The sequence below is a fragment of the Lemur catta genome, chromosome 5, assembly GCF_020740605.2.
Source record: "Lemur catta isolate mLemCat1 chromosome 5, mLemCat1.pri, whole genome shotgun sequence".
NCBI lineage: Eukaryota > Metazoa > Chordata > Mammalia > Primates > Lemuridae > Lemur > Lemur catta.
In genome coordinates this window covers 25206359-25233467 of record NC_059132.1, presented here as the reverse complement: position 1 = coordinate 25233467, position 27109 = coordinate 25206359, and the positions used below count along the sequence as shown (strand labels likewise).

General features: G+C 46.8%; 2 protein-coding genes across 3 annotated transcripts in view; one reads left to right on the top strand and one right to left on the bottom strand.

Annotated features, from left to right (window-relative positions):
* CYFIP2 (cytoplasmic FMR1 interacting protein 2) overlaps positions 1 to 27109 on the top strand; it is a 116407-nt gene that overhangs the window by 44916 nt on the left and 44382 nt on the right. For both annotated transcript variants that reach the window (XM_045551278.1, XM_045551279.1), the window contains 10 exons: positions 5393 to 5559; positions 6286 to 6433; positions 9509 to 9662; positions 10658 to 10814; positions 11362 to 11458; positions 12805 to 12881; positions 15024 to 15132; positions 16914 to 17033; positions 22467 to 22666; positions 24285 to 24372. In XM_045551278.1, coding sequence (XP_045407234.1) covers positions 5393 to 5559; positions 6286 to 6433; positions 9509 to 9662; positions 10658 to 10814; positions 11362 to 11458; positions 12805 to 12881; positions 15024 to 15132; positions 16914 to 17033; positions 22467 to 22666; positions 24285 to 24372 — 1317 coding nt within the window. The remainder of the gene's footprint in view (positions 1 to 5392; positions 5560 to 6285; positions 6434 to 9508; positions 9663 to 10657; positions 10815 to 11361; positions 11459 to 12804; positions 12882 to 15023; positions 15133 to 16913; positions 17034 to 22466; positions 22667 to 24284; positions 24373 to 27109) is intronic.
* FNDC9 (fibronectin type III domain containing 9) lies at positions 25583 to 26831 on the bottom strand. The gene is made up of 2 exons (XM_045551280.1): positions 26802 to 26831; positions 25583 to 26438 (listed from the first exon to the last, which is right to left on the bottom strand). The coding sequence occupies exons 1-2, from the start codon at positions 26825 to 26827 to the stop codon at positions 25757 to 25759; spliced, it is 708 nt and encodes a 235-aa protein (XP_045407236.1). The 5' UTR covers positions 26828 to 26831; the 3' UTR covers positions 25583 to 25756.

Genomic DNA, 27109 nt, shown 5'->3' with positions numbered 1-27109 from the left:
ATAACAGCGTTGGCCCTCCTAATCTGCATACTCTGCCCTGTCCCCTTCTCCCATCAGAATTAATCTGTCAAAAGTTGTTACTCAGAAATGATTGGAAACTCATTCTGTTCTTAAAAGTCCAAAGAAAAATGTCCACTTGACTAGAAAAATGGGCCAAAAGAAACCAACAGAAGAAACAAAAGTGAAAACAAATGGCTACAAGAGATATAAAAATGCCCAAACTGATGAGTGATCAAAGAACTACAGATTAAAAGTGAGATGGGATATAGTGTTTACCGATCAGGATAGCCAAGATTTGAAAGATGGGTGATGCCTGCTGCAGGTTGAAGTGTGGGAAATAGACATTCTGAGATATCTTCAGTGTCCAGTCTACATTTTACAGGCTTTCTACAAGGGCAGTCTGATCATATGTATTGACAATTTTTTTTTTTTTTTTTTTTTTTGAGACAGAGTCTCGCTCTGTTGCCCGGGCCAGAGTGCCGTGGCATCAGCCTAGCTCACTGCAACCTCAAACTCCTGGGCTCAAGCAATCCTCCTGCCTCAGCCTCCCTAGTAGCTGGGACTACAGGCATGCGCCACCATGCCCAGCTAATTTTTTTCTATGTATATTTTTAGTTGTCCAGCTAATTTCTTTCTATTTTTAGTAGAGACGGGGTCTCGCTCTTGCTCAGGCTGGTCTCAAACTCCTGAGCTCAAGTGATCCTCCCACCTCGGCCTCCCAAAATGCTAGGATTACAGGCGTGAGCCACCGCGCCTGGCCTACTGACACTTTTAATCTAGGAATATATCCCAGCTAAATAAGTCACCAGTGCAGAGATGTATGTACGTGGGTATTTATCACAGTATTATTTATAGTACTGAAATATGTAAAACAACTGAAGTGTCCTCCAACATGAAACCAGGTAAATAAATTAAGATACAACTATACCATTGAATACTATGCAGTTTCTGAAACAGACACTACCTACATGGAAAGCTATGCTAAGTATATTAAGTTAAAAAAAAGATAAGGAACAGCATATAAAATGATTACTTTTATATTAAATTTAATATACTTTTGTATATTTGGTCAAAACTAAAGGGCATAAATATTTATATATACCAGACAATTATCAGTAATAATTTCTAGAGGGAGGACTCTTCCTGCTTTATAACCTTTTGAATTGTTTTTTATTGTTTGATTGCAAAATAATATTTCTATTTGGGAGGAAAACTCGTTCAGACTATGTTGTGAGTGAAGCTTTCTCCTTGATGACCATTCGAAACCTACAAGAGACTGGTCTGGAAGTCAGAGACCTGGGTCCTAGCCCTGGGCCCCATGGTCCATTCATTTCTGAGCCTCAGCTTCCTTCTCTGTAAAATGGAGCTAATAATCTCTGCCCTCTCCCATCCCAAGGTTATTATTGAGAATCAAACAGTAATTGTCAAATGAGATAATGGAGGTAGCTGAGCTTTGAAAACTTAAAGGCTCATACAAATGTAAGAGGTTAGAATTCTTATTTAGCAGATCTCCAAGCTGCATTTTAAAGGGCTGAGGCTCAGTGGTTATTATTTCAGAAAGTAGAAACATTCTGATCACTCTCAAGATTGTCCTGAGCGGCCCCCATACCTTTTGACCCTTCATTGCTAATAGTCAACCTGGAAAAAAGCTTCCCAGGCATCATCACTGGTGGAGAAAGCCACCCTCAAGCCTATTTAAAATGAGACCTACAGTCACAGAGTCCAGGCAACTTTGTAAAACTGTTGATGTATTTCTTTCCTTAATAAAAGGGATGCACGTGCTCTATCGGTGATTTAGAAAATGCTCCTCCAGCCTCACTCCTGCCTTTACCTTCCCCCAGCTTCATAGCACCATCCAGATACAAACACTGGGAACATTATACTGTATCTCCTTCTAGTTCTTATTTTGCTGTACATTGAGAGGTCTTATCATTTTTTATCTTATTAGTAAAACATGTTTAAAAGTTTAAAAGGAAAAATAGTTCTGTGTGGCCTGTAATAATAAAACAAAGCAAAAGTAGTGACCTGCACCAACCCACTCTGCCCTGAATCCCCGAATAGGAAACGTCATTCAAGTTGTGAAGCTATTTCTGCTGGTATTTATCACCATAGTTCTAAGTAACAGGCTTCTGAGACTGTTTCTTGGTTTTTTTAATTTATGACATTTTCTGTTGATTTCCTCCTTTGGGAGATAAGGATTTAACTCTCTCATCTCCACTTTCTACCCCTCCCAACACACCCAGCTGCCTTCCCACATTTTCCCATAATAGTAACATCGCACTTGTCAGTAAAATCAATAGTTACCTTATACTATTATGACAAATAACTCTTGTTACTTGTCCTATTAGACCAAGTCACATGGTCTAACATGAATGCATTTTTCTTGTGCCGCTTTTGTTTTTCCTAGAGTGAACAAAGCCTTATTTTTTGTTTTTTCTATGAACCTATCAAACAGGCAACCCTAAGCATACCAACAAAATGTAGAACTCCTTACAAAATAATCCATCACAATCATTATTTTATGATTTTTTTTTTCCTTAAAGCCATTCCTCCTGAAGTCCTCTTTCCTTTTTTCTAATCTGCACTGGTTTCCTCCAGACCAGCCCGGCCACTGATCTGAGATGCTCATCATCATTATCTTGAGGGTCTGCCTTTTGCTTCATGCCGGTGGCAGAGAGCCGCCGATAGCTTCCTAAGAAAGGGATTTTGGGGGGGGAATGTTTGAGAGCTTGAATGTCTGAAAATCTTTTTATTCTGATCTCACTTTGTAGTTGGCTAAATATGGAATTATCAATCATAAATTTTTTTTTCCAAGTTCTTAGAAGTGTTATTCTATTGTCTTCTAACCTTTGATGTTGCTCTTGGAAAGCTGGATTCTATTCTAATTCCCGATTCCTTGTTTTTTTCCTCTGCCGAATTTTTAATATAATAGCTTTATTGAGATATAATTCATATACCCATAAAATTGACCCCTTTAAAAGGTACATTTCAATCGGCATGAACTCCTGGGCTCAAGCGATCTTCCTGCCTCAGCCTCCTTAGTAGTTGGGACTACAGGCAAATGCTATTGTGCCTGGCTAATTTGTTTTTGTAGAGATGGGGGTCTTGCTCTGTTGCCCGAGGCTGGTCTCAAACTCCTGGCCTCAGGTGATCCTCCCACCTCGGCCTCCCAAATTGCTGGGATTATAGGCATGAGCTACTGTGACAAGGCCAGTGCTGTCTAATTTTAGAACATTTTTGTCACCCCTAAAAGAAACCCATATCCACTAGCAGTCACTTTGCACTCTTCTACCCCTACTAGTTGCTACCTCTAGCAACTACTAATCCTACTTCCTGTCTCTATAGATCTGCCCATTCTGGAGATTTTGTATAAATGGAATCATACACTGTGTGGTCCTTTGTGACTGGCTTCTTTGATTTAGCTTACTGTTTTCAGAATTCATCCATGCTGTAATATGTATCAGTATTCTATTACTTTATAGTTGAACAATATTCTATTGTGTGCATATACCACATTTGTTTATATATTCATCAGTTGCACGTTTGGGTTGTTTCAACTTTTTGTCTCTTATGAATAATGCTTATATGAACGTTCCTGTACAAGTTTTTGTGTGGAAATATGTTTTCATTTCCCTTGGGTATATACCTAGGAGTGGAATTGCTGGGTCGTCGTATGGTGACTCTACGTTTAAAATGTTGAGGAGCTGCCAGATTGTTTTCCAAAGTTGCAGCACCATTTTACAGTTCCACCAGCAACTGTAGGGTTGCAATTTCTTCACATCATTTTCATCACTTTATTATTGTCTTTTTCATTTTAGCCATCCTAGTGGGTATGAAGTATCTCATTGTGGTTTTAGCTAATATCTTATAATATTGAGCTTTGAACTAGTGGTATTGAGCATTTTTCTGTGCTTATTGGCTATCTGCCTTTGAAGCAATGTCTATTCCAATCCTTTTCCCTTTTTTAATTGGGTTATTTATCTTTTTATTTTTGAGTTGTAAGAGTTTTTATGTATTCTTGATACCAGTCCCTTATCAGATATATTATTTGCAAAAATTTTCTCCCATTCCGTGGGTTGTCTTTTTCATTTTCTAGATGTATCCTTTGAAGCCCAAAAGTTTTTAATTTTGATGAAGTCTAATTTATTTTTTCTTTTATCACTCATGCTTTTCATGTCATATCTAAGAAACCATTGCCTAATCCAAGGTCACAAAGATTTAATCCTGTGTTTTCTTGTAAGAGTTTTTATAATTTTAGCTCTTATATTTAGGTCTTTCATCCATTTTGAGTTAATTTTTGCATATGGTGTGAGGTAGGGGTCCAACTTCATTTTTTTGCATATGCATATCTAGTTGTCCCTGCACCATTTGTTAAAAAGAATGTTCTTTCTCCATTGAATTGTCTTGGTACCCTTGTCAAAACTCAGTTGACATAAATTTGAGGGGTCATTTCTGTGTGTTAAACTCTCTTCCATTGATTTATATGTATATCCATATGCCAGTGTCACAGAGTTTTGCTTACTGTATCTTTGTGGCAAGTTTGAAAATCAGGAAATGTGAATCTTCCAACTTTGTTCTTCTTTTTTTATCTCTAGAATTTTATAGGCCCATCTCTTTATCCTGCTTTTCTGAAATTTCATTGTGAGAAAGCTTAATGAGGACCTTTTACATTCATTTTTTTGGATATGAAATAGGCTATTTCACTATGAAAATACACTTACTTTAGGACTGAGAAATTTCCTTGTATTTTAATTTTGGCAATTTCCTCCTCTCTGTTTTCTCTTTTTTCTTTCTGGGTTTTCTGTTTGTCAGATGATGGGCTCCCAAAATTTAGTCCCTAATTTTTTAATCTTTTCTCTTTTATTGTACCTCACTTATTTTTAGTCTGCTTTATGGGGATATTCCCTTAAATTCGACTTTCAATTTTATTACGATTTTTAAATTTTGGCTGTCATATTTTTAATGTCCAAAAGTTCTGTCTTGTTCTCTGCATGTTCCTTTTTTACAACACCCAGCTCTCGTGTCATAAATGTGATCTCTCCATAAAGATATTATAGCTTTTTGTAATCAGCTCTTTTGAGGTATAATTTATAATTCAATAAACTACATCCATTTAAAGTGTATGATTGAAAGAGTTCTGAGAGTTGCTTATATACCTGTGAAACCACAAACATAATCAAGATACAGAACATTTTCGTCTCCCCTTACAGATTGTTTTGGTACTTTGCAATCCATCTGTCATTCGTTTCTTACCTAGTTGTGAACTGGCACTTTGAGTAGCACTGGCCTCATGTTTCTGGATGTCTCATACCCTCCCTCCCCCGCGGTGGCTGGTGGGCAGGCTGGTGTGCTGAGGCTTGGTGACCCTGACCCTCGGTCTGTGCCTGGCCAGGTGATCGCCATGATCAAAGGCCTGCAGGTGCTCATGGGCAGGATGGAGAGCGTCTTCAACCAGGCCATCAGGAACACCATCTACGCAGCCCTGCAGGACTTTGCCCAGGTGACACTGCGCGAGCCCCTGCGGCAGGCAGTGCGGAAGAAGAAGAATGTTCTCATCAGGTGGGTGTGCAGATGGCCCTTTTCAGGGACATGTCAAAAACAAGCAGTGCTAAGTGCAGGCTGGAGAGGAAGTTGCCACTCAGCTTCCAGATTAGTCTCTGAACACACACAGATCCTTCCAGCAAGTTCCAGGGGTTCTCCTTAGGAGATTGGACATTAGGGATGAATTAAGCCTCCATGTCTGGGTTTATAGCCCTTATTTACACGTTATCTAATTGTGTGAACCTACTCAAGTTTACTGACTTCAGAACCTCAGTCTTCCTCATTCATAAGATGGGGATGATAACAGTATCTACTTCATAGCCTATTGGGATGGTGAAATGAAATAATCCACCTGTAGACCTAAGCACATGGCAGCATGAGGTCAGTATGCAATACATATGAGCTATTATTAAAATTTTAAATACACAGGGATCTGATGATTTCCTATAACCAAAAGGGAAAAATCATCATCTTGCCTCACCCAAGTTCTTTCTCACTTCATGGGCTCAGAGGTGAGTTTGCAGATATCCAGCAGGCATCAGAATCATGTGGGATGCTTGTTAAAATGCAGATTTCTGGACCTCACCTTAAATCTTTGGGGGCAGCAGGAATGAGCATGCTTCATAGCACCCCAGAATTCTAATGCAGGTGGTCCTGGGCCACGACGGGCCCCAGAGACACAGGCTTGCGGTACATCCTTCCAGTGGTGAGACCTGGTCTGAGTCTCAGTTCTTCCTTCCCCAGTGTTCTGCAGGCAATTCGGAAGACCATCTGTGACTGGGAGGGAGGGCGAGAGCCCCCCAATGACCCGTGCTTGAGAGGGGAGAAGGACCCCAAAGGTGGCTTTGACATCAAGGTGCCCCGGCGTGCCGTGGGGCCGTCCAGCACACAGGTAAGCAGCTCCAGGCACAGGCCAGCTTCATAGACTCAGAGGCCAGCTGGGCCGTGGCGGGTCATCATGGTGGGACTGTGGGACAGGGGGATGGGGCCCCTCAGTCAGGAGGGGCAGGGTTGAGCAGCTGCTCTGGTCTTGCTCCGCTGTCTTGTTTTGGTATAGAAAGGAGGACCACTGGCTTAAGATTCAGGAGACCTGGATTCTAGTCCCAGATATCTGTGTGACCTTGGGCACGTTACGTAATCTCTCTGTGCCTCAGTTGTCTAATCTGGCCAATAGGGATAATACCATATCCACCTATCCTGGCTATCTTGTAGCCCAGTGAAGTACAGATTCCAAAGTGCGGGAGGAGTTGAAAGTGGAATCTGTATGCATCCGTCCTGTCTCTCTTTAATCAGCCCCAGCCCCGGCCCCTGAAGTGACATCCTACCTTGGAAACTCACAATTTCTGCCTCTGACTTGCTATGTGATCTTGGGCAAGCACCTTGACCTCCCTGAGCTCTGATTATATTCTCTGTAAAATGAAAACTTTGGATGAGATCATGTTACTGACAAAACGCCCCTTATTCCTCACATCTTCCCAAAAGCACAAATGTCCAAAGCTCTTGACCCCTCAGTGAAAATCTAGTAATCAGAAATACTCAGTTGCCAGCTGGAGCTTCCGTACAATAAGAGGTTGCCTGTGGCTAATCCAAAACTGTCATAAAATTATAGGGGAGAAAAAGTGAATAATCTGGGCATCTTAGCTGAATCCTTGCCTCCTACTTAAGGATGAACAGTTTCCGGTAGTCTTGCTAAAGTATTGAAAACGCAGGTGGGTCCCATTGCAGCCTTAAGGGTCTAACAGGCCCCAGAAGCCGCAGGCTGAGAACTCCTGCTTCAAGCCCCTCTCTGCCCTGGATCCTCCGAGGCCCACCCCCTGACCCTCCTCACTGTGTGTGTGTCTGTGTCTGGCAGGGGACTGGGGGCCGGGACAGGGGTGAGGTGGGTGTTGGCCAGCTGGCATTACTGTCACCTGCTGGCTGTGGAACGTTCCACGGAAGCGTCTACAAACACATCTGTGGAGTACCAAGGGTCAGAGACCTTTCCAGCCCAGAATGTCCCGGGGGGCGCTGCACCGGGCTCGCAGGTGTTTCTGTAAGTCCTAGGACACGAGTGAGGAAGAGACAGACCAGGCACAGGAAAAACTGGAAAGGAGGATGAAGGAGGGGCATTAGCAGAGAGAAAGAGGGGAGGAAGGAGCATTTGTATAGCTAGTGTGAGAGGAGGGTCACCAACAGTGACCCCCAGACACCACCAGGTCATGCCAGGTGGCATAGATATATTTAGTAGACTCCCAGACAGCAGAGCTGCAAGAGCTCTTAGGAAAAAAAAAAAAACAAAACCCAGTCCCTCCCCCTATTTTACAGATGGGGAAACTGAGGTCCAGAGAGGGGAATTGACTTGTCCAAGTCACAAGGTGAGTCCCAGGTGGAGGTGGGACAAAACCCAGGTCTCCTGACTCCCACCCAGGGCTCTGTCACAGCCTTCAGAACACAGTGGACGTGGTGTCTCCCATAGCCGGGATGTAGACTGTTCTGGTGAATTAAATAACAGTAGGTGGGGACAGAGTTCACCCTGTCATGGATGAAGCCAGTTGTCAGACAGTTAGAGTTTGATATAAGCCAGTCAGCACCCACACCAGACTGGACTCTGTGCATCCTTTGAGGACCTGGAAGGCCGTCATAGAAGAGCGCGTCTCGATTCTTAGGGATGTCGGGGCTGCAGACGGGGCACTGTCTAATGAGCCGACAGCCACGGTAGTTCCTTTACCGCGAAGGGAAGCCCCGCGGCAGGGACGGTGTGTCACGTGCTTGTGTGGCCGCACAGCCTAAAGCAGTGCCAGGCGTGTGGCGGGGTCCGTCCCAGAGCAGATCCAGAGGCAGCAGAGACGATCGCGGTTGCTGGGAGGTTGGAGCATCTCGGAGGTGGCCTCTAGCAGTCGCGGCGGCATTCCCACCGTATACAATACCTCTTGCTTTTCTCTCTCTCTCTTTCTCTCTCTCCCTCTTCCCTGTCTCTCCTGCCCTCCCATCCCTCTTCCTTCTCTCCTATCTATGTCTTAGGCCTGCCAGTGGTCCCCGAGGGCTTTGTTTCACCCCACTGGTGGCACACAGGGCCGAAGAGGCTGCCGATCCCTGGTATAACACCGCCGGGCTGGGTTGGCTTGGGTACCCTTCCCGAGGAGGCAGCAGGAATGGACTAGCCTGGCTCCTCAAGGCCCCTTCCAGCCCTAAGATTCACAGACAAATGATGTGGAAAGATCTAGATTAGCAAAGAGAACAAGCCCACCGCACTTGCATCCTTTGCACTTAAGGCACTCTGTAAGCAGGAGTTAATTGCCTAGTAGCCTCCTGTGTAAGTACCAATGTTAACCCGCTTTCCACCCAGGATTTCGGCGGGCTGTGCAACGCAGCTGATGCCACCAGGGGGCGCCATCGCTCAGTAACGGAGTCAAAACCGCCAAGGGCCGGAAACTTGAGGTGTGGGAGGGGGGTTCATTCTGATCTTACCCCACCCGGTATCACAGTTCCTCAGAATGTCAGAGCTGAAAGGGACTGGCGTGGGAAAGCGTCCAGTCCAACCCCTTGTGTTAGATAAGACAACCGAGGCCCAGAGTGGGGACTTTGTTGCCTCAGGTCACACAGCAAGTCAGTGGCAGTGCCTGGCCTTGAACCCCGGTCTTTTGACTCCCAGTCCAGTGCTCCACCTGTGGCACCTGTGGCCGTCTCCTCTGATGCCCGTGGCCTTGGCTGAGCAGAACAGGCAGGAGCCTCTTCCTGGGCCTGGCACGACCCGCCCAGGGACGCTGGGCGCTGGGCAGAACTTCCTGCCGGGCTCCCAGTCTCCCTCCTGAAGGTTGTCATGGTTCCAAAGTGACTTCTCCAGCCCTAAACTGGTGCTTCCTTAAGACAATACTTTTTAAGAGCAGACATCTGCAGGAAAAAAATAAATAAATACAGCACAAAGCAACCTTTTCCCCCTGGGTTGCAGGGCCGGCTTCTGACCTCTCCTCTCTCTTTCTTTTTCAAGCTGTACATGGTGCGAACCATGCTGGAGTCGCTCATCGCAGACAAAAGCGGCTCCAAGAAGACCCTGAGAAGCAGCCTGGACGGGCCCATCGTGCTCGCCATCGAGGACTTCCACAAACAGTCCTTCTTCTTCACGCACCTGCTCAACATCAGTGGTGAGCCGCGGGTCGGGCCCGGGGCCAGAGGACGGGGACTGCCAGGGTGACTGCAGCCGCCAGGCTAAAAGTTGCAAAGAGACATGATGGTTGACCCTAAGGGGCACATTTTTGCCACCAAGGGGGAAACACACTTTCCGGTAGACTTTGGAAGCTAAGAAAGGCCAGGCTCAGTCCAGCTATTCTGACTTAGTGAAATTTGTCTGGGAGGTGCCTGTCGCCAATTTGTCATGAAGTCCTTAATGGAAGGGGATGAAAAGCAGGAATGCCCATGTGCAGGCACACCGGGCCCCAGATGCTAGCGGCAGCCAGGAGCCGGTTAGCACTTGCTCTCCTGGCAGAGGGGGTTCCCAGGCTGCATCCCGGTCCTGTGTCCTCCATTCTTCCTCTCCTGTTAGAAGGATGCACGTCCGGGTTGTACAGGGCAGGGTGGAGGAAGAGTAGCATCCCAGGGACATGAGAGTCTTAACGTGACTGTTGGTACAGGAAAGAGTGATCTTAACAAACAGTACAAACTTTTCCGTTAGGGAGTAGCCTGGGAAGGGCCTTTGGGGCCTGCAAACAGCGCGGGATCTGGGATTACCGCACAGAAGGGGTGCGGGAGCCACAGCCCAGCCGAGAGCCGGCACTTGGGGGCTGTCTTGACCCTGTGTGTGAGCAGTGACCACACGTTTTACGCTTAGCTTGCCAGTTTTCAGGAGGGCTTTGCGGAGTGATGATAGAAATTGTGGGGACACCTAAAGCTCTAAAACATCTTCCCCCACCCCACTCACTACCACTGTCTCTGAAGCTTTACAAATGCTGTTTTCCAAGTAGATGTTAAGCCCGCCTTCAAGTACAAAAGAACAGCATCTACTAATCAATATTTAGTACCTGCTCTGTACCTAGCAGGCACAACAACAATCATAACAATGAACATTAATAAAAGCAACAAGAACCAAGGCCTTTTGGAGCTTCCTGTGTGTAACCCAAGGCTCGTTCCCTTGTGCTTGCAGAAGCCCTGCAGCAGTGCTGCGACCTCTCCCAGCTCTGGTTCCGAGAGTTCTTCCTGGAGTTGACCATGGGCCGGCGAATCCAGTTCCCCATTGAGATGTCCATGCCCTGGATTCTAACGGACCATATCCTGGAAACCAAAGAACCTTCCATGATGGAGTAAGAGGCAGGATTTGGCCAGCAGGAGGTTCCTGGGGTGCAGGTGGAGGGAGGGTAGTTTTCGAGCGAGCTCTGTTCTTTCCAGACGGAAGTGCTGAGTTGACTGGAGATGAGGCAGTCAACTGCCCCACCCGGGGAGAGCCGAGGCCAGGGGTCAGGCCATGCGAGGTCGTTTGACTCAGCCTTGCAGACAGGGTCTGAAGTCTCCCCCCAACTTCCCTCCCTAGACTTTGTCTGTCTCATAACAGCTGTGCTCAGAAAACAATCATCTCTGGGGATCAGGACGCTAAAAATCCTTAGTCACCACCAATTTATTATTAATTATTGATTATTTTAGTCCCAGACAGATTTTTACAGGCCTTGGTTTTATTTCATCTGGGTTTTGGTGCACTGTAAAGTAAGGCTTTCTCAAGTGCCGGAGGCCCTGGAGACATCAGAGAGGGCCGGCAGTTTGTCCTTCCCAGCTCTGAGCTGGTGTCTATTTCCCGAGCAAGTGCCTGAAGACAGCTCCTGAGCAAGCCGCCGGCCATTGTGTTTCCCTCTCCAGGTACGTCCTCTACCCGCTGGACCTGTACAACGACAGCGCCTACTACGCTCTGACCAAGTTTAAAAAGCAGTTCCTGTACGACGAAATCGAGGCCGAGGCAAGTGATGTGCTGCTCCTTTTGTTCCTGTGACCTTCTTCTGAGATTCTCGACTTTTCAAATCTTTGGCTATGAGCACAAAGTGGGGGATCGGTGACTTACCCTAGAGTAGTCTTCATAATCATCGTGAAACTCAGAAGGGACCTGGGTAACAGTTGAGGGCACGGGCTGAGGTGCAAATTGGGGCACCCAGCTTGTGGCCTGCTCCTTTCTCTTCCTGTCCCCAACTCTGTTCCGCACCATGAAGGGCTTCACATGCGTGTGTACAGACACCCAAGCTCTGTCGACCCCCTCTGCTCAAAAACAGTGGCCCCTTGGCCAGCGCTAAGAACGGCTCATACATCTGCAGTGCAGCCCGTCCACAGGGAGACGAAGCCAGGGGAGAGACCACATAGCAGCCATCTGGGCAGGGCTACTCAGAGCTGCTTCTACAAGGGGAGAATGGGGGCTGAGTGAACACCCCTGCTTTGACCCTGTAGATTCTTTGCCCGGAAGAGGGTCCACTGGGGACCCTTGAATCTCAAAGTCCAGGGCAGAGACCCCAGTTACCTGGGTATGAGGAAAGCACTACACACAGCACCGTGTTTTGCGTTCTGCATAGTATGTGGGGCGTGAAATGAAAGCTTTTTGAATAGTTAACTTACGGAGCTGAGGACTTGGTGGGAAAAGAATCAAAGATGAATCACGTAAATGCAGTCTGCCTCTTTTGGTGTTGCGCTCGCTCGTACCCAGGGGCAGTCACAGCTCCGCCCTCGGCCAGTTCCTGCTCTTGCCAGTATTGGAAGGTTTGGTTTGACCCCCTCTGTCTGGTGGGACATCATCTTCCCACTGGATCACCATGACCTACTACTGGAATGGCAAGGCTGTGTTCATTAAAAAACAAAGATATTTAAGCAAAGTTAAAAAAAAAGAGGGCTTTTAAATGTCTAATGACTATCAACTTCATAATCAAATTTGCAAAGGAAGGTAAGATAAATTGAAAGGGGAAGTCAAGAAAGTTATCAGAGGAGATGGACGGGGAGGTGGCAAAGTTAGCCAATAATGTGAGCAACTGCGGGATCTGAGGAAGGTCTGTCTGGTGCGTTGCCCGGGGCGGGCCGCGGGACAGCCGAGGAGGTCGTCCCAGCAACAGGCTCTTTGAACTTTGCCTTCTCTGTTGACTAAGTGAGGACCCCAAGAGCAAGGGACCAAACTCACTTGGCCACAGAATCTTCTTTTTCTTCCTTCAAAGCACCTTGCCCCAGAAAGTGCTGTGGGCAGTCCTGCCCAAATGCCCTCTTCCGGTTGCCTGAGTGTCTGTGATAAAGCAGGACAGACACCATTAACCTGTCCCACTTCTTCACCAGGTGAACCTGTGTTTTGATCAGTTTGTCTACAAGCTGGCGGACCAGATCTTTGCTTACTACAAAGCCATGGCCGGCAGGTAGGAGAGCCCCCGAGCTGTGAGCCGCCATCCTTCCTAAGACTGCCGCCTGGAAGACTTGGTTTTCTGTTGCAAAACCTCCCTTCTTCCCTAGCACCTGAGCAAAACGGAGCCATTGCGCAGGCCTGGACTGGGTGCTAGAATGTAGTGGGAAGGAAATTAGGCAGACACGGTGCTAACCTCATGGACCCTGCAGTCAGCAGGGAAGACAGTCATTGATTAAAAACTGGTAAATGCACACTGACCAGGGAGGGTACGTGCTCTCTATGAAGGAAAAGTTTATGGGAACATGTGACTATCAAGCCGGAACTGCTCTTTGGTTGGGAAACGACAAAGCCTGTCTTGAGGGAGCAGCGTCTGAGTTCTTACCCCAAGCTGTTAGGAGTTAACTAAAACTAGGTGAAGGGTGGGCAGGAAATTGCATGCAAAATGAACTGCTTATGCAAAGTCCCCGTGGCGCAAGTCTGATAATAGCATCGTGCCTACCTCTTGGGGCTGTTGAGAGGATTTGCGTGAGTGAGTTAATACATGTCAATGTCTCGTTCATGACCGTGAGACGGGGCGGCGTGCCTGACAAAGCTGGAGAGGTGGGCAGGGCCAGATCACGCCTGCCTCGTAGGCGTTTGTCTTAGAATGAATGGGACGGCACGGAATGCTTTCAAAAGTACAACAGTGACCCGATTCGATTTTTATTTTTGAAAGTTCACTCTTTTAAAAATATACTAGTGTGAAGAATGGATTGGAGGTTAGCAAGAATGAGTAGGTGAAAACCAGATAGGAGGCCAGTAAGGAAGTCTGGGCCAGAGATTGTCAAGCTTTAGTGGCTCATGGGTGTTGTCAGGATATATGGATTTAGGCGCCCGTGACAGTTCCACAGTTTCAAGAACCTATAATAGTCCCGGTCAAGAAAAACCTTAAATTTTATATGTAGGTATTAATATGTCCATTCTTATTGGAAATCCAAATGTACAAACCAATAATTTCAAGGATAGTTTCTTACCTTAATTATTCGTCTTTCTGTGGAAAGGATTTGCTTCATTTTGCTTTCAACAGCTGGAGTAGCTCTGAGACACTTCAAATGGGAGTTGACGCAGCACACACAGGTTTCTGTTAACAGGGTGTGCGTTCAGTAAAGCGAATGACTCTTAAATGATGGAAGTACAGAAAGCAGGAACTTAGGATTTCAGGGAACGCACAGAGAACACAGCCTTTCACAAAGCGGTCACTTAACACGCGTCTGTGGATTAAACGGAATGTGGTCCTAACAGTGAGGGGGTAATAGGTGGTAATGGCACGCCTGACTCACAGGGTCGTTGTGAGATTACCAGTGATTCTGTGTGTGTGGGCACGTGCATGTGACGTGCCCGGTAAACCGCAAACACCATGCAGATATTCACTATTGTCTGCAATTATTTCATTCCTTTGCTTATTTTTGTATCATCAGTCTCTTCCCTAGAATGTAAGCTCCATGAGGACAGGAACTGTGTGTCCCCAGCACTAAAATATCTTGTGGGATGTCCCTAGCACGCACTCGGTTGCTTTTGTGGTAAATGAACAACAGAGGAAAGAGGCTCGTTCACCTTCTGTGTTGCCCATCTTTAACTTAGAAACTCTGTTTGACATATTGAGCTGCTTCTGTAGCTGAAAAGAAATTTGAAGAACCTTGCTCCTGAGCAGAAAACAGTTTTATTTAAGATGTATAGTCAGGTGTGGTGTCTCATGCTGGCAATCTCAGCACTTTGGGAGGCCAAGACAAGAGGATCGCTTGAGGCCAGTAGTTCAAGACCAGCCTGAGCAACATAGCCAGACCTTGTCTCTACAAAAATAAGAAAAATTAGCCAGGTGTGGTGACATGTACCTGTAGTCCCAGCTACTCAGGAGGCTGAGGTGGGAGGATCGCTTGAGCACAGGAGTTGGAGGCTATAGTGATTTATGATTACACCACTGCATTCCAGCCTGTGTGACAGAGTGAGACCCTGTCTCATAAAAATATTTTTATGACACAAATATATATGTGTGTGTGTATAAATAAAGATAGTCCTTCATGAGTACATGCTGTGTTCTGAAGATAGACGCAGCTGGGTGGCTGAGAGCCATTCACTATCCTGTTTACTGGCCTTACTTAAATTTTATCCCTTCCAGTGTCCTGTTGGATAAACGTTTTCGAGCTGAGTGCAAGAATTATGGAGTCATCATTCCATACCCACCGTCCAACCGCTATGAAACGCTGCTGAAACAGAGACACGTCCAGGTATGGTGGCGGGAACCTACCGTGGAGATGGAACCGGCAGGAGAGATCAGAAATCAGGACTGGGCACCGTCTGCCCTGTGTACATTGCCCGGTGTGGATTTCTGGGCACAGGTGTAGCACAGCTTCAGAATCTTGCAGCTAATAAAGAGGCATTGGGCTCCCTTTGGTTCCAGTTCTAGGCTTCTCCACCCATCTGCCGCTGACCTCTTACAAGTAGTGGCCACCAAAGCCTATGTCTTCCCTTCACGAGCTGTTGCCCACTCTTTCAGCTGGAACTGCTGCTCAGAGATGGGTAAATCTGTCCCTGAACGTGGCCCAAGTGCTGGTCGAAGTGAAGAAGGACCACAGCACCTTGGAAATGGAGCATGTCAGGTCAAACGCAGGGTAGAAATCGGTTGTATGTGTATGGAGTTGGTTTCTGTTAACATTTGACTCCAGATGTAGAGGAAATGTTGCTGGGAGCTAAGAAACACATCCCCAGTTAAAAAGGTTAATGTGAGCCCGACAGACAAAATCAGAGCTGCCCCAGCGGACTCTGAGCCCTCCTTCTGGGGCCCTGCTTTTGGCCAGGCTGGTGGCGAAATGGCCTTTATGCTGTGATGTCTGTGTGTCTCTTTCATGGTCCTGGTCTTCTGAAGGGGCAGGACAGAGGCTGAGATGATGCCTTAGGTGAAAAGGAAAGCGTTCACCCAGGAACCCTGGACATTCCCATTGCTATGAGAAGTCCAAGGAAAATTGAGTATTGTTAAGAGGGAAAGAAGTCACTTCTGCCAACAGCAGGGGCTCGATGAGAGCTTTTTCTTTAGCCTCTCAGAAGACTACTGCTATCAGTTATGACGCAGCCAGAATTAGCCACAGGGTATTAAAATACTGAGTTTTATATGTGCATGAGATGGCTATAAGGGGCCCTAGTCAGTTGGTAGAAAATTTATCCCGAAAGGGAAGCAGGAAAAATAAAATAATGAAGAATAATCATTTGGCACCTAGCGAAGTGCCATGGATGCAGCAGGTACTCAATGAATGTTCTCTGTTACTTGCATAGTGTCGGCAGTAATGCCCCACGTGTGCCCCAGTGGAAAGTATCTTAAACTATATTTTGCATCCTGTAATCAGTCCTGCATCCTCTTGCTTTTAAATTTTCCCCCGTAAAAACACAAAGTTGGGCCTTGCTGAGGTGGCTGCTGTTTCCTGATGACTGAATTACTGTATTGAGCATAGGCAAGATGCAGGCAGAACCTCAGGGCTAAATTTAGGATGTCAGCAGAAGCAGTTACAGGGAGCCAGAGCCTACCCCGAGCCTCTTCCCACAGCCTGAATAAACCGTATTTTTCCTAAACTTTTTGTATTTCAAGCCTGTAGGGAAGTTGAAAGAATAATACAATGAATACTCATCTACCTTATAGCCAGATTTGTGGTTATTAATGTTTTGCCACGTTTAGTTCACTTTCTCTTTCTGATTATATATTTTGTCTCACACACAGATACAGTGTGTGTGCTAGTGTATGTATTTTCTTTTCTTACCCATTGAGAGTAAGTTGCAGATATCATAAGATTTCATCCCTGAATGCCTCAGCCTGTATCTCCTAAAAGTGAGCACATTCTCTTGTAAAATCAAAGTAGAATTATCATACTCAGGAAATTTAACAGTGCTGTTTTCTAAATACAGTCCCCATATGTCCCAGTAATATCCTTTTTACGTTTAATCCAGTCTCCTATCAATGTATTGCATTTAGTTGTCAGGTGTCTGGGCGAATCTTAAGTAACTTCTCTCTTCCTTCCAGCTGTTGGGTAGATCAATTGATTTGAACAGACTCATCACCCAGCGCATTTCTGCTGCCATGTATAAGTCCTTGGACCAGGCCATCAGCCGCTTTGAGAGCGAGGACCTGACCTCCATCGTGGTAAGAGCCTGGGGGCAGGTGGGATTTCTGCTCTGGGATTCCTCAGACTAGAATCCTAGCTAGGGATTGTTGTTCGCCTAGTGCTAGGTCAGTTAAAAAGATGCAGTGAGTCTCTTTCCCATCTGAATGAAGCAGGGAATAAAAGACTTACACAGAATGAGAATAATCTTACCCTTCTGATTGCCTAGGGGGGTGGGAATGGAGGGGATCTCTAGAGATGGCAAACTGTCAGACACAGCTGCTTGTTCTCAGGGTCATGCAGAACCAGGCAAGTAGGTGAGTGGTCCTAAGAAGCTAGGGAAGGTTGCACAACAGGGTGGGCTTCATGGGCATGCAGTAGTACATGGCCCAGAAGGGTTCTGCAGCTGGCTTCATGCTCTGCTGTCACCAGCTTGAAATTCTTAATAATTTTTTAACAGGAAGACCCTGCGTTTTCATTATTCACTGTACCCTGCAAATTATGTAGCCAGTCCTGACACACAAGCATGGAATAGGCCTGCTCCTTTCTCCTAGAAAACAGTGATTTAAAGTGCTCTCTGCTAATTCTAAGAATTAGAGTAAACTTGATTGGTCTTTAAGTGAATCAAAGGAAGAGTTGAATGCTTTCAAAAGCAGATGAGTAGAAGGAATGGGATATAGAAAATCGCCACTAGAACATAATAATAATTGTTGCAGGCAAGATCAGTTGATGGATGTTAAAATTAATGGGCAGAACTTTGAGAAGAATACTGAATGATTCCTCTTATATGAGGTTTCTGCAGTAGCAAATTCATGGAAACATAAAATCATGGTGGTTGCCAGGGAGAGGGAAGTTAGGGTTTAATGGATGGAGTCTCAGTTGGAGAAGATGAGGTTTAGTTCTAGAGATGGGTGGTGGTGACAGTTGTACGGCAATGTGACTGTACTTCATGCCATAGTACCCTTAAAAATGGTTAAAATGGTAAATTTTATGTTATGTATATCTTACCACTATAAAAAAATTTAAAAACAAAACAAAAACCTTTGAGAAGAAACATGTTACTTGCATAGTCTCAAACTTCCTCCCCTGAGATATTTATTAACTACGAAGGGAAGAGGAGTAACTCTACAGTGGAGAAAACTGACAGACACCATCTTAACCAAGTGTCAGGGTTAATGTCACCAGCAAGATACATTTCCGTTGCCATCATATATTCTTGCCAAAATGTACAATCTCAGTCTAAGTATGAGAAAATATCAGGTGAACCCAAACTGAGTGCCATTCTAAAAAAAAAAAAAAAAAAAAAGAAGTGAACAGTGTTTTTTAAAAGTGCCTGAGTCATGAGAGATAGGGAAAGACTAAACACTTGCAAACTAGAGAAGAATAAAGAAACATGGCAGCTAAATACAAAGTGGAATCCTGAACTGAACCCTACAACGGAAAAAGGACCTTAGTGGGAAAACTGGTGAAATCTGAATGAAGCCTGTGGTGTACCAAAGTTAACTTCCTGCTCTCAGTAATTGTACTGTGTCATGCCAGATGCTAACATTGGGGAAGATGGGCAAAGGATATGTTTTTACAATTTTTCTGTAAGTCTAAAATCATTTCAACATAAAACGTTTTTTTTTAAGCGGACAAAGTGGTAAAAAACAAAGTGACTGAGAACTGGAACTACAGACGCAGGCAGGGGTTCCGGTCCTGACCCTGCCACCTGCTAACTGGGTGATCTCGTGTACGTTACTGGCCTTCTCCAAGCTTGTTTCCTCGTCTCCGAAATGGAGGAACTATCAGAATCTACCTCCTAGGGCTGTTTGTTATGAGGATAAAATGAGATACTGCCTGGAAAGAGCTTTGCACAGTTCCTTGTACCTAGTAAACACTTAGTATTCGCTATTAATAAATAATAGCTTAGTATTAGCTGTTAATAAATAATAGCTTAGGGAAAAAAGATGAGAGAAAAAGAGAAATTTGGGGCTGTAAAACAAACAGTGCTCTCAGGGTGAATTTTCGGCAACGTTTCTTAGGACTTGACCTAACCGCCCACCTAAGTCCCGGGTCACTCATTTCAAGAGGCTACAGTACAGCACACTTTCTTCTGGGAAATCATTTGGCTGCTTCTATTTTGAGAAATAGAGTTTTTCTTTGTTTATGCCAAAAATGTTAGCAGTGATTAGCTCCAAGTGGTAGGATGTTTGTTTTCTTCTTTTTTGTTTATCTGTATCCTTTAGTTTTCCAATAATGAGCATATCTTACGGAGAAAACAAAATGATCTGGGGTGTGTGCATCTCCGTGGCCTCTTCCCACCTTTGGAAAGGCACTGAGTGTTCTTTTAGCTGGGAACAAAATCAAAACAAGCAGGGAAAGCTCTTGTTTATCAGGTGGGGGCAACGGCTCCCCCGAGAGCTCCCTCTTCCTGTGAAGCCCTTGAAGAGGCGACCCCGGGAAAGCTCTCTCCTTGTGGGTCAGGACAGCCTCCCGCTTGCTAGGCTGGGAAGTGGCTGCCTCCAAAAACACACCAAGGAATGTGCTCCCCTGTGCCCTTCCCTCCACCTTAACAACTCCATGCTGACAGGGGACAGTGGCTTGATTCCGAGCTTGGAGAGGTTGCAGTCACCCTCGTTTTACACAGCTGAGCAACAGAGTCTCGGCACGATCTGATGCTGAATTGAAACCCAGCAGGCTCTGTTTTGCTCAGGTTGCAGAATGTATTTGTAATTTTGAACCAACCCTTAACATTTGGAAGACTTCAAATAAAACTGCAGAAGCTCCGGCAACACCGCACCAGCATTCCCAGATGGCAGAGATTGCCTGGAAACGACTGGAAGTTCCAGTTAGGTGGACTGCCCTCCCTTTGGCTTCCTTCGCTTGTGTGACCTTCCAGGCCGTGCTGTGCCTGAGTTTGAGACCCTGCTCTTCTTACCTGCCCGAGGTCACGGAGCCGGTTGACAGTCGGATGTGGCTGACACACAGCTCTTCTGAGTCCCATCGAAGAGCTCTTTCCCCTGCTTCTCTGAGGTTGCCCACTTGGGTGTTTTATTTCCCTAGTTGTGCTTCTCTGTGTTGCCCTTTAGTAAGCCAGCTTTACCGTGGAAGCTGAGATCCTCTTAGAAGGCTCCTAAATGGCCCATGTAGCCTTTTAAACCTTTTCCGTCCGTGCCTTGGGGCCCGGAGCCCCTGCGTCCAGCAGGCAAATGCCCCCTTCTGACTCGAAGGCCAGAAGAACAAACCCAAAATGTGATGCCAAATACAACTTGGATTATGTAACATGGAAGAAGAAATGGACCTATGGTTCTAGCAGCCCCCACCTGTCCTTTGGTCTTTCTTGTAAACACTGCCACGCCCTTGTGAGACTGTTGAAATCGCAGAATGTTGAAACAGAAGTTGTTCCCCAGTTTGTCAGCCGCAGTTATCTTCGGTAACAGAGCACCACAGTGTGCCAGGGACTCAGTGAGCTTAGAAATAAACTCATCAGTGTTTACTCCATTTTAATTAATTAATTTATTCATGACCCATCCTAAGAGAATGGGAAGAAGACACATTCCAGCTAGCTAGGCCCCCAGGAGACAGGAGCAGAAAGCCGGTTTGCTGTGTCTGCCCTTCATACACATCATGGTGCATGGTGACTAGAAACTTATTCTTCCGGATGTTATTCCAGAGCTGAAATTCAGATTTTGACCTTCTTTTGAAAAATTGCAGGATCTGCCGTCATTAACTCGCATTCTGATGTGGCAGCAGCCAGGTGGAATTTCAAAAGTAGTAGTTCCACCTTTGTCGAGGGCCCTCCAAGTTGCCACCGACAGCCCACCCCTGCAACTCCTTCTCGACCCCCGCTGCTCTCACTGACCTGACCCCTCCGGTTTGCAAGGCTTCAGCCTGTTCTTCGCCCTTACTTGAGAGCTACGGAATCTGAGTTTCAGAAAGGCAGAGCTCTGAAAACTGGAAGCGTGGTCTGAGGCTTCTGCCTTCCAGGACTTCATCCAGGCTAATGGGGACCTTGTGGCTGATGAGAATGACATCAAATCCCTGGTGTGAAGCTGCCTCTGTTGCCATGGACAGCTTCGCTCCGTGTCCCAGCCATTGCCGCTGACCCCCCTGCCACCCCACCTGTCCACGCTCTGGTGAACTGCCCTTGCCACTGTTTTTTCAGCCTTTATATTATTACATAAAACCATCTTTGCCTTTCAAAGGACTTTGCAGCTCTTGTACCCTTATTCCAGGGAACTGTGTCACAGGGGTCACGAACACATGATTTGGAACCAGAAGACCTGGATTCACATCCCAAGCCCTCTTATGTATTCCCTGTGTGACCTTGGGCAAGTTAATTAACCTTCCGGCCTCAGTTTCCCCCCTCTATGAAATAGGGACATTTATATCTATCTCAAAAGATGGCTTAACCAAAACAACACAGGAGTGGCCTTAGAGTGCCTTTGCTTTCTCTGCACGAGACTGTGCTTTGATTCTTTTTGATACCAAGATCAAGAAGTTGCAGAACAAAAGACCAAAGCGAGATGAAAGGGTTTCACTCTTATTTCATTTCTCAACAAATGCGATGGCCTTCCATGTGCAGGTATTATCCACTCCAGTCTCGACTCTGCCTAAAGGTGAGATTCCAAACCATTAAGGCCCACAGCACCCATAGATCCATGGTCATCGTGGGCTGCAGACCCACTTGCCCGTGGCTTGTAGCCACACCTTTGCTGACCCCTGTGTGACAACTCGAGGGGCCTGTAGTCCAAAGGAAGAAGCGTTCTGCCCCTGCTGCTTTAGAAAATTTCTTTAGGAGTTATAATACTTAGTGGTTAAGGATGCACTTTGGAGCCCAGCTTCCTGGATTTGAAGCCAAGTTACTTAACTTTGCAAAGCCTCAGTTTCCGTAAGTGTTAAGTAAGGGCAGCAGCAATACTGACTTCAGAGGGGTTTGGTGAGCATTAAATGAGTTAACACATATAAAATTGGCACATATTAATTAGGTTGAACCATACAAAATTGCCAGTATCTGAAAGTGTTCCACCTTAAAAATCCCAGCAATTCCATATGGTTCAACCTAATGGTAAGTCCTTAATTAGTGGTAGCTCTTGTTACTGCTTTCTGCAGGGTGGAGATACAGACTCTGGTGATATGCGGGCCACAGCTTTCTTTTACTGTGACTCTGAGGGACGTGCTTTTTCCTCACCAGAACAGGAGCTGGAAAGCAAGCAGGCATGTTCTCTACCCAAAGGGGTGCAAATGGGGTTTGCACATGGTCCGTCGTCTCCTTCCAAGGGGCTGCATGCAGCCCCCCACCCTGCCTCCAGCACAGTCTGGCAGTTCCCCCCACTGCTCAGAAGAGAACAGGGTTAGATGCCACTGCGGGTCCTAGTCAGGAGGTCGGCTGAGGGGCTGTCACCCGCGTGGAAGGAATCGGTGAGATGAAGCGCACGCGTGTGAGGTGTATGTGTACGTCCTCAGCAGTTGTGGGTTCTCCCTCTGGGCAGGAGCTGGAGTGGCTGCTGGAGATTAACCGGCTCACACACCGGCTGCTCTGCAAGCACATGACGCTGGACAGCTTCGACGCCATGTTCCGGGAGGCCAATCACAACGTGTCTGCCCCCTACGGCCGCATCACTCTGCACGTCTTCTGGGAGCTGAACTTTGACTTTCTCCCCAACTACTGCTACAATGGGTCCACGAACCGGTAAGGGAGTCCCTGTGCAGAGGGGCCTGGGGCTGGGTGGGGACCCAGCACATGTGTCAGTTAGTTCCTGCGACAGGCGTCACTCAGAGACCCCCCAGAGTGCAGGTTCTGTTCTGCCTCTTAGAGCCTTCAGGCTAGAGGAGGATGCAGGTGACTACGCAACTGCAGGACACATGTACCTTCATGAGCAGTGAATGAGAAGATGAAGGAAAGCCCACGGGGCTGTGAGAGAGGTAACAGCACCACCTGACTCAGTCCTGGGAGTGACATAAACCTCAAGGGAGGCTTTCTTCTCTGAGGAGGTGACACTGGAGTTGAGACGCAAAGGATGAGTAGGAGCAGATAAGGTGAAAAGACGGGAGAAGAGTATGCCAGGCCAGGTTTCTAAAGAACCGAGAGGTTGGTGAGGGTAAAACTAGCGGCGTGGGGGATGGTGCCACGAAAGATAAAGCAGGAAGCAGGGACAGACCACGCAGTACTCCATAGGCCACCCGGGATCATGCATTTAGGAACCCTGGAAAAGTTGGAGGAAGGGGAGTGACGTGATCAGATTGTACATTTGTAAGGACATCCGTATATCTGAATGCATGCATGCAAAACAGACACATGTTTGCGGAGCACGCACGTGCATGACAAAGTGGAACTTGCCTCCTGCGAGGTGCACACAGCCCTGGGCCAGGCACCCAGGTAGAGACAAGACCCAATTTCTTTATCCCTGCAGAAGTTCATAACCTGGTGGAAGAGGTAAGACATGTTTGTCTTCACATACAAAACAAGTACATAAGGATGTAAGAAAATGTCTGCATCATGCAGGTCCTCAGCGTCTCTAGGGCCCAGGCTGGGGCCACTGTTAAATGAGTATGTGTTGAATGAATGGAAGGATACAGGAACAATCCACAAATGCTCCTGAATCCACACACTGAGCAAAATCGACTTCTAGTAAGTCTGTAAAGATTTAGGATTTTTAACTCTCTCGAGCAGGGAGCAGCAAACGACAGGCCATATCCAGTTGCCAACAGCTTTTGATCAGCCCGCAAGCTGAGAGTGGTATTGACATTTCTGGATGTTTGGGGGGAAAAAAACCTAAAGCATAATATTTGGTGACAAGTGAAAATAACTTGAAATTCATTGAGTTTTACTGGAACTCAGTCATGCTCGTTTGTTTGTTATTGTCTGTGAGCACTTCCGTGCTATAACAGCACCGTTGAGTACTTGTGACAGACCATCTGGCTTGCAAAGCCGAAAATAGTGGCTGCCTGGCTCTGTAGAGAAAGGGTTTGCTAGCCCTGCTGCTGAGAAAGCAAACTGGAGGTGGAGGGATGGGGCCGTTTTCAAGCCCAGCCCGTTCTCACTTTCTTGCTCACTAGCGTCCTCAGCAGCCACCAGCCCCAAGTCAAGACTGGGGACCGGGGGTGCAGTTTTCCCATTTGTGGAAAGGAGACAGTAAATGGCTGGGAGTTTGTCAGAAGAGTTTAGTCCCTTTATAGGCAGCCACCTAAGAAACTGTAGTTGTTCCAATGTGAACCTTCACCTGGTCACGAAGGGCTCCTGCTATCCGTGTCCTGTGAAGAATAATGCTAAGACCCCGTTAACTCTGTCACCATCTCTTTTCTTCCAGTTTTGTCCGAACTGCCATTCCTTTCACCCAAGAACCGCAACGAGACAAACCTGCCAATGTCCAGCCTTATTACCTCTATGGGTCCAAGGTAAGGAGCCCTGCCCTGTCCTACTTACAAGAGGGTTGCAGAGAAAAAGCAAATAGAAAAGCGTCCCCTGAATCGGAATGGCGAGAAGGCGGGGAGATAAAGGCAACAGTGAGCTCCAGGCAGAAACAACTGCGAGTATATTCATTTTTATTTGTTCACAACTAGCAGGGACGGGGGCGAAAGCAGACCTGGGGGGGCTGGGTGCGGAGCAGGGTCAGTTAGGTGAGGATGTCACCGAGGCAGGCGGGGAAGTGGGGACCTGGGGCTTCTCATTTGGCTTCGCAGCTCTTGCTGTTTCTCAGCGGATTCTTGGCAGTGTCGCCCTGTGATGGTGGGATTTTGTGCTCCACGAGTGTAAGGGGGCACTTGGAAGGTCTTAGGATGATGCAGGGAGAGTACAGGTGTCTCTGTACAGCCAACCTGGTCAAGGTGATGTCTCAAACCAAGGGAAGCTCACAGACAGCATTTGAAGTGGTCCACAGACATGGCATTGACTAACATTGACTCCCAAAGTAAAAACAGCACCTCCCTTTCCAATCCTCTTCCAAACCTTACGCTACATCAAGGAGAAAGACTTACATTCATGCATCTCCAACAATGGTGAGTCTCCCTTTCTATCAAAGACAAGAGAGCAGGCCTAACTCAGGGTCGTCGGCAGGCAATAGTAACTAAGTCAAATTTAATACTATTTTGTTTTTATTATATTATTTCTTATGTCTCTTCCCTACTATTTATAGCAGGAGGGCGCCGGTTTTTCACTTACGGAGTAATATAAGGCTATGTTTGAAAATAGGTTTAAGTTTAAAGAATGAGTCAATTTAAAGAAAAGTATTATTAATAATAGTAAAGAGAGTCAGTGGTGTTAAAAAAAAAATGGAGATGGGATGTGAGGTGGTGTGTGATTTGCCTAAAAACTGGAAAACACTCCAGATCAAGGCTTCTGACACTTCCAACGAATCGCCCCCAGCGGCAGAGGACACAGGACGTCTGCCTTAGCCGACTGACCGCGTGCCTCAGGCAGCCCACCTGCCACTCAAAAATTTCTTTCAAGTATTATGTTTCGTTTAAGTCATGCAAATTTTTATTTTCTACTCTATAATACATCCATGTGTGTTTTGATGTTTAAATAATGCCTTCAGCTCTTAACTGGGCCCCCGTGCAAATGGACACTGCTGAAAAGATGCTTATTTGTCCCTGGCACACGCTGGGGGGTACATTTTCCAGCTTGAGAGCTTCGTCATCGGGCATTTGTCCAACCCAGGCGATCCGCGGTAGCACTGACATTTGACGGGAGAGAAGCGGGTGGTGTTTAGACACATTTTTACAAAAGACCTACTGAGTGGAGGGCTTCAGGCTCCATGGTGCGGGCCGTCTCCTCTTCCGCTCACTCCCCAGGACAGGGCAGGACGGCGGGTTGGTCAGCGCCCTCCCGCTGTAAGTCACCTGTGTCGGGGGCCTCCGGGCCTGCGGCGGCTTCTGGTGCAGCTTCGGCTCCGGAGTTCTTGCGTGGCATCCCCACCAGGGGCAGCCCCTGCAGGTCTTCCTCCCTCTGCCCCAGAGCCGGGGCCTCCTCCGGCCATCGCACCAGCCCGTTGGCTTCCTCCATGTGGCCGGCTCTGTAAGACCACCGAGGCTCGTGGCAACGGATGCACCAGAACTGGAGGCAGATGAAGGCGAGGACGGCTGTGAAGCAGGCCAGCAGGATGGCCATCAGCACCCAAAGCGAGATCTGGGGGTCCACCAGGGAGCCTCCAGCAGCCAGCGGGCTCTTATCCAGGGTGTGGAACATGGTGCAGTAGTGCCTGTAAGGAAAAGCAGCCTTCTTACAGCTGATGCACAGGAAGTAGAGAGTGGAAGGGGCGAGATGCTCCAGCACCACGGAGCTGATGGTTCGAGGCACCTTCTCCTCGTGGTGGAAGCTGTAGCGCAGATAGCCGGAGAAGATGCTGTTCCAGTTGGGCCTGTACATAATGTGGTAATAGTCCTCCAGGCAGGGCTCCGAGGACGACCAGGAGATGATGGCTCCCGTGTAAGAAACGTTCCCAACCTCGATGTTCATCCCGATTCTGGAATCAAAGGGAAGAGTGACATCCCCCTATTTCAGTATTATTTATGATAATCATAGGCACCATTTGTGGAGCATTTGTGATGGATGCTAATATTGCCCCCATTTTACAGACAAATAAATAGAGGCTGAGAGGTGACATTACTTAGCTAGGCATAGCAAAGGAACTGGCAGGACAAAACTGCAAGCCGGGGTTGTCTCATCCCAAACCTGGTGGCCTTAGAGCCTTTAGAGCCTTTTAAAAAGATGCACCTCTGTTACCCCAGCCACGTCCCACCCTGGCCAGGATCTTTGGATGCAACCTTGTTCTCATCCCCTTAAAAAACAAAGAAGAAAAAGTAATAAAAGGAGAAATCAGTAGAACCTCAGAGGCCCCACCATAGTCGTCATAGGATCTCTCCCCTCTAGCCACTGATACACCTAACATTTCCTTTCTTCACCTCCTACTTCTGCCCCCAGTGCTGTCAGCTCTTTGATCTAGAACATTCTGCCCACAGCTTTTTTTTTTTTTTTTTTTTTTTTTTGTCTCCCAGTTCTGTTGCCCATGGTGAGCAGGGATTTACTGTATCACTCACTGGCAGCTGATTTTGCCCGAAAACTTCTGCTCATGTTTTATTTGTTTTTTTCAAAGCCAAAGGTACTGGGTAATTAGTTACATCGGTCAAGATGGTA